The sequence below is a fragment of the Convolutriloba macropyga genome, chromosome 7 (assembly GCF_964194025.1).
Source record: "Convolutriloba macropyga chromosome 7, txConMacr16.3, whole genome shotgun sequence".
Lineage (NCBI taxonomy): Eukaryota > Metazoa > Xenacoelomorpha > Acoela > Convolutidae > Convolutriloba > Convolutriloba macropyga.
In genome coordinates, this window is record NC_134474.1 from 41,526,665 (window position 1) to 41,534,390 (window position 7,726).

Sequence of the window (7,726 nt, forward strand, 5' to 3'; positions counted from 1 at the left end):
TAAATCACTATGTAAAAATATGTCACCTGCGTCTGGGGGTGCAAATGATATGCACCCACTAAGCTGGGGGAGGAAAGGGGCACAAACGGAAAAGATCCGAATGTTCTAAAAGAACACAAGCAAGCAAAATTTTTCATGGAAAAGACACACACGCTTACAATAATTGCTTCAAATTTCGTTCGAGAGCAATTGAACATAACCGACTAAACGTCGGAAGAATTGCTCTCGGACGACTAGTGGGAGCTCTAATCAATTGCAGCCTGCTTCAGTCGGGGGGGGGGGGGCTAATGGGACTAAGAAGTTCAATAGTGGGCATCAAATCACCCAATTAGAGGTTAAATATTGCGGTTAAAATATACCACTATAAAGATTTAAAGTGAAAAATGGCACTAGTTTCGGCGCACTTTTCATTTGACTATTAGTATTAAATTGCCGCTAATTGAGTTCAGCTGCTTGAAATTGTGATTGAGAGAGAATTTTAGATCACGCGAAACGCAAAAAGTCACGGGCCTAAAAGTCACTCGAAAAGTCAAAACCGTCAAGCAAAAATTTTGCATAAAAAAGACACACACGTTTACAATAATTGCTATGAACTTCGTTCAAGAGCAACTAAACACGACAAACGATGATAAATTTATAGTAACATGCTGTTACAAGCTGAGTCCAATTTCTTAACATTTTGAATAAGATTAATTAATGTTATAAAAGAACTAAGAAGTCAAGGGCGAGAAAGTCAAACCCGCTAGACTAAAGACGATTGGACAAAAAAATGCAAGTAGGAGAGCGTGACTAAAAACGCTAAATTTTGTTCGAGAGCAATCAAAAAGCTAATTTGAGTTTCAGATAATCTTTATTTCAGTCAACTTCCTGCTTTTTTTTTAGCTGTTTTGATTATAATGCAAAGACCCATCTCAACGTGGCGTCCCGGATATCTCCAGATTGAGATGAAAATAGTTAACAAAATTAAGTCTGCTTTCTTTTTATCGTGTATATACTTAAAACTATTCCAAATGCAGCAATAGGTAATCAAAAATCGGTCAAAGTATTTGGTATAGAGCTTTCTTATAGTGGTGGGAGACCAAAATGTGTAGGTCCTGTGTGGGCAGCTACTTGTAGCTTTTAAAAAACATGTTTTCGAAATGTCAACTATTAAATACAGACAATGTCAAAGCATCAATAGCATCATCTCTCCAATCTGTTGCCACAGAGCGAGGGGCCGTAAAGCCAACAAGTTTAGCATGGATATCATAAACAATAGACTTATGCTTTCTAACAAGCTGAGTAGTTATAGATTTCACACTTTTCAACCTCAAAGCCGCATCAGAGTTCGTTAAATATTGACCTGTTACAGCTGATTTACTGCTTATTAAATCTTTGATCAAACTCTGATAAAAGTCATATTCGTCATAAATTTCCCCATCTGAAATATCTGACGCTGGAGTTGAGCTTTTATATTCGACTCTAGGCGTCCGGGTACGTTTTAACAGTCGTTGTCGGTCAGCTAAAACGCCTTCAATTTGTGCCGTCATTGCATTCTTACTGGAAGTTGAAAAAGTAGCCGCACTCTGCGAGTGCTTTCCCATAGAAAGCATGATCTTATCATGCCAAAATTGCATCAAATCTGGACCTTCGGTCATCAAAATCGAACTCATTTCAGCTAATTGCTCTTCAAAACTCAGCGAGCTGATATCGCTCAGTGATGTGTTGAATTGCAAAGAGTTCAAACTTTGTTCAGCAATAGCAAGAAACTTTTCAGACACTAAGCGCAATTTTTCAATTGTTTCCTCATAATCAGGACAATCATTAGCCATATTTTCCACAGACGAAGGGTGAATTTCATTGGCTGATTGCAGCGCTGTTTGTAACATAACTCTGAGCTGAAAATACTTTTCCCACATTGACAATTGTTTCTTAAGAGCTGCACCTTTTTCGGCATCTGTTACTTGGTTGGAGCCTTGCTGCTTATTTGATGCATCTGAGAAGAACGATATGGAAGACGACTGAGGTTGACTTTTTCGAACCTTGGAATTCTTCATATTTTTCTTAATTCTATCTTTTCCTGATGGTATTAATTCATTTTCACTTTCAATATCTTCCCAATTTCCCGAGTCGTCAGCGGATATATCTAAATTATCAACATCAACTTCATCATCTTCGCGTTCAGAATCTTCGCTTTGTAAATCGTCAGTTTCCTCTCCATTTTCTGAGTCTAACTCATCTTCTGCCAGGTTTTCACTGTCGCTTGAACCAAGTTTTTTCTCTATGTCAATGTTGGTCTTCATAAGCTTGCATTTTTTCTTTGGCTTGGGTTCGACGCCTTCATCTATCTCGTCATCCCATTCTAAACCAGGTTCCTCTATTTTTTTACCAGCTCTTTTTCTTTTAACTTTTTGGCCTTCAGCTTCAACTGTTCCGACTTCAGAGTCTACATCTGAGAAGTTACCCTCAGAACCTGCAAACGTCCGCAAACTAACTTTTGATGTTGGTATTTCACTTAGTTTTTCCAACTTTTTTCTCGATGTTCGTTTTCCCCAATACTTTTTGTCATGTGTCGGGTTCGTAGAGGGTTTCACTCGATTCTGCTTACAAATCTCAAAGCCTTGACGGTCAAAGCTGTCGGAAGTTCTAGTCTCCTGAGAGTTCAACTGTGGATCTTGACTGTCGTGCGCAGCGAGGGTCGAGTAGAACTCGTCACGTACGATGTCGTCATCAGATTCCATAACAGTTAGAACAAATCGTACAGCCAAATAGTAAAAAAATAGTTACGTTACGTTACTTTTCCATATTCGTAAAGTTTAAAAATATTGAACTTTCAGATCATTATTCATTCCTGAAAAAAGGCTAACATTTAATAGTTACTGTACGATCGTAATCACCATTGAAATCTTGTACTCGAGGAGCATTGTACAGTATGCACACCTCAACAGGTCAGCTCCTCGTCTCTAAGACTTGATAACAATCTAAACCAATCCCCAAAGCATTAATGATCCGAAATTTATCAAAAAGCTGCGAGCCACATCAATAAACCAATGACATCTTAGTCTCAAAACTCGTATCTGCTACGCGGTTTCCATAACAAGATGTGTAATGCGTAGCCCAGGAACCGAACATACTTTCCATGCGTCTCAAAAAAATTCCAGTATATAGGTTTGCCCGGATTATCCTTCAGCAACTATGAAGTTTTTCAGATTTGAGTACTCTGTAATTTATGAAATTCAATTCCTTCAGAGAAGTACACGGACAATTTTCTTTCGTGGAAAAAAGTTAATCAAAAATACTAATTATCTGGAGAACATCGTAATTTTGCTAGTCCAGAAATTCGCAAATTCGAAGCAAATTTAACTGAAAGTTCCATAGCGATCTCGTGCGTGCCGCAAATTTTAGTTGCGTCTAATATTTGCTAGAAAATTTCTTTTTCGTTATGTAAATTTTCATATTATTGAGGCTAAGTTCATCAAAAAAATTCTCGTTTTTGAAATTAAAGTAAGTTGAACAAAAAGGCTCGCATGATGCTGTGCATAGCACAGAAGTTCCCATATTCATGTTTACACACATTGCATTAAATCAGTTCGTGAGGGGTTTTCATCCATCCAAAATTTTTTTTAACAAGCTGTGAGAAAAAAATATCATTGAAAATATGACATGAAAAATAATTTTAATGATTATGTGCAATTTCATATTTGTTTTATGCAGGTATGGTTAAAGATCACTTATAGTAATGGATGACATACTCAAATCCAGTTTTGAAAATAATTCGCTTAATGTTATTGGATGCTCTCATCATTCATCATGTTTTTGCATTTCGATTTCGTCAAATTATTATATGCACTGAAAGTCTTAAAAGCTTGCATAATGAACAGCAGATGAAAAACAGCCCTAGAAACGCAAAAAAAAAAACATTTTTCACTTACGAAACATTTGCTCTTGTTTTTTAAAAGCAAAAACCACCACGGTTCAAAAAGAATTGCCAGAAAATTTCTGCCCGCTTCCCAGTGTAGCCGTACCAGCTTAATTCCAAGATATGAAAAAAGATTTTGCAAGGGCTGTGGCCGGAATGTACGTTGACTTACGTATATATGTCAATATATATGTCAATTTTTTAAATCTGTTTTTAAATGTTTTAAAATATTATATATGTTTCAATTGATTATTGAAAGAGAACTATGCTTCCCATAAGGATCTCAAACACTTGAAAGCATTTGAGCAGAAAAAAATGTCAAATAAAGCTGGCTTGCGGACGCAAGTCAAAACATACCCGGCAGATTGCCGGAGAATAGCCGCCGTTGATTCCAATAAGCATGATTGGGATTGAACGAATAGAATATATTGAAAAAAAAAAGATTTTTGTACAAAATTATTTTTTAAGTCCGATTTATTTTGATGGCATTTCGTAGTTGAACATACTTCTGTTTCTTAGAGAGAGGCTACAGGGGCTACTATCAACACCAATAAGCATTAGAGGTGGTAACTAAGACTTATAGGAACGACGTTCAAATAGCGGGCATCTAAAATTGGGCTTTATGGGTTTATCCCGTTTCTATTTCTGACTTCAATTTTTGACACCGACTCTAATCATTTTGAATTGCTTTGCTTAGCAACTGATGTTCAAATTCACTTTTAGCAGAATGAGAGAAGAGAGAAACTAGCCTAGAGAAGTAAAAAAGATTTCACGCAAAATGTCGAAAAAGCGGCAAAATGGTAAAGCGAAAAAAAGTTTGACGAAGTAAAAAAACATAGCAGGACAAGTCCTGACGTACAATTCAAAGAATTTTCATTGACTAAACAGAAAACTATACCTAGAACGGACTATGAATGGATTGGAAAAACCATTTAGAAAAAATCCGATCCCAAAAATCGAAAAAACAGTAAAAATCAAATTGAAATTGCCGCATGTGAACAAAAAACCACTAGCGAGAAAGCGAATTTTTGTTCAAACACCGTTTTCTCACTCTACTTCAAATTTAGAGCGAAAAAATTTCACGCCTCAAAACCACTTGCTTTTTCGCTCCACTTCCTGTTTCGGCGTGACCAAAATCACTACTCCAATTTGACTTCAAAAATCATGAAAATGTGTGAACAGATCTTAAAAAAAAGACAGCGCCCCAATACAATTGAAATTCTTTGAATTGTAAAAAAAAATACGAGCGCAATAATAGCCGGCTGAGAAGATGAGGGCGGCTATTAAACAGTTAATTTAAAATTTGGAACACCAAAAAAACTTAAACCAAGTTACTTGAAAGTCTCTCCATCAGACATTTCTGCTTGTAGTAATTTACCAATGCACATTGCAATAGGCTTCTGAAATTCTAGGAACACTTTGAATTGGGAAAATATTTTCATGTCTTATTATAAAGAAACTCTTATTCACTTTTCAAAATTGTTTTTTGGTCCGGGAAAAAATTCTAAATTTTCGCATACGACACAAAGATTTCGCGAGAGGAACATTTGTAAGAAATTAGCTTTTTAAGTGCAGATTAAAATATTAATTGCGAAAAGACATCAAGAAAATTAAGATCAAAATAAAAAGCAACCTTATAACATTTTCATTATCGACTTATCAATTTAAAAAAGCATATATTTCTGCACGAAAAATTACTGGTCATTTGTATTTTGTCTTGATTTAATCTCTCAGCTGAAAATATAGTAATCTAGAAACAAAGCTAACAAATTTTCAAAAAAAAACGTCTTATTGAGCATCAAGGATCAAACCAATTTTCTTAGGCTACTTGATCAACAGTAAAAGAAAGCCTTTTGTGATAACCAAAACTGTGACATCAAACTAAATGAAACCATACAAAATTTTCAAAAACGAAACTTTTTTGTAAAAAAATTGATCAATGGATTATACCAAACAAATTGTATTGATAAAAAATTCACAAACAGTGCATTAGTTGAATTGCAGAGCAAATCAAAATGAGCACCCAGCAGTTCTCACATAGTAACTATTGCACACTCAAATATATGAGATTGAAAATTTCAGCATTTCAAATTTTTATTCTATCAGGAAAGTGAACAAGTTAAAATTGAAACCGATAGCCCTTAAAAGTGCATCAACAAAATTGTTACGGCGTTCCATTTTGAAAAGCGTATTTTGTATAAGCGTTTAGCAAAAATCAATAAATGAGTTGAAATTGACAATTGCGTTGAGAAATCAGCCAAAGCTATTTGTCTCTAAATTGATTCAAAACACCAAAGTTCTAGGTTAATGCTGATGGAAACAGGCAATTGTTTTACTGCAAACCCTCGATTGAAAAAGGGTCGAATTAAATTCTCTGAAAAAAAAACTGTAAATTGGAAACTTTAAGCTCATATACTACTATTTTTTGCCAAAAAAGAACATTGATAAAATATAAAAAATCAATGGCCACCACTCGAATCATCTACTTTACGGAATCTGGAAAAATTAGTCATGTTATTCAAGGGAGAAGCTAAATAATCAGAAAATAGCTAATTCAACAAAATTTTAGCCAAATTAGCCTAAAGAAGGGACAAAAATTGACTTGTAACAATTTTTTAAATCGAAAACAGAACTTTTCATTTCTTCGTGAATCTGAATTCTAGATTCACGGACAACTAAAAATACAAATTTTCATGAAAAAAAATCTCAAATTCGGCCTAAACTGGCCGAAATCATGTCTTCTTCAAATTGAGAAATGTTCTTCAAATTGAGAAATGTTCTTCAAATTGAGTAAATCTTCCTCAAAAATTGAGAAAATTAGTCAGAGATATTGGCATAATTAACTGGGACTCTGAAGGAAATGATGATTGTTCAAGTGTGGGCTCTGAGATAGCGTTGATATGAACAACACAATCTTCCGAAAAGCCCTCAAAAAAGTCTGAAAAGATTACAGACGAAAAGGTTGCATTACGTTCAAATGAATTTAACTGGTTTCTCTCAGTAGTCCAGATGGAGGTAAATAAAATTAGACAAAATGATAGAATATTGCCAAAGATATTCAATTGCTCGAGAACGGTCAAAAATGAGACAAAAATGTTCGCAATTATATAGCTCACTTACTTTATATAGCTCACAGACGCAGTAAATTTTAAGAGATACAAATATAAGTTAGTCTGGGATGTGTGGGAAATGTGGGAAAAAAGTGCAGTACGCCAGCTTCTTATAGGTCAGTAGGTCAGGTCAATTGTTTTCAAATTCTTTTTTATCTTTCAGAGGGCCTCGTCTGCATATTAACATAATTTTTGGGTCAAAGAAAATTCTAGTCAACGTTAGCGTACTTGCAAGTTTAAACAAAAGCTCCAAACACCAAGACAGAAATTTAATACGTGCTAAATATATATTTCATATCATATGTAACTTCATTTTTAACAAATTTTTATGTCTTTTCAGCTTCCAACGTAATAGATTATTAATTGCGGGTGCGCGCTTAGTTAAAAAAAACAAGTAAACTGTTGGTCAAAGGTCAGATTTGCTTTACAGCAAACTTTTATGTACTCTTTCAACTGTTTTCAAAAGCGTAAAAAACCAAGTTCTACGGACTTTTCAAAATGTGTTTTTTTGTAACGATGCTCTGAAACAATTGAACAGTTGTCTTAAGAAAGAAGCAGGCCTGGAATAATTATTTCATCCCTCTGCAGAAGACATGAAAGTAGTAGTTTGTGCTCAACAAACAGAACTTCAAGCAGGTAACATAAGATACAGCAATTTTATTACAGTTAAAATAAATTTCTGTCTAAAATTTCTGCCGAAAGCACACCGTTTAAAAAC

General features: G+C 34.8%; 1 protein-coding gene across 1 annotated transcript; it reads right to left on the reverse strand.

Annotated features, from left to right (window-relative positions):
* Positions 1-1,129: 1,129 nt before the first annotated feature.
* Positions 1,130-2,826, reverse strand: LOC142342291 (uncharacterized). The gene has a single exon (XM_075393577.1). The coding sequence runs from the start codon at positions 2,718-2,720 to the stop codon at positions 1,143-1,145; it is 1,578 nt and encodes a 525-aa protein (XP_075249692.1). The 5' UTR covers positions 2,721-2,826; the 3' UTR covers positions 1,130-1,142.
* Between the last annotated feature and the right edge of the window lie 4,900 nt (positions 2,827-7,726).

Excerpts from the sequence above, each read along its gene's own strand:
- LOC142342291 (XM_075393577.1), bottom strand. The coding sequence starts at position 2,720 with ATGGAATCTGATGACGACATCGTACGTGACGAGTTCTACTCGACCCTC.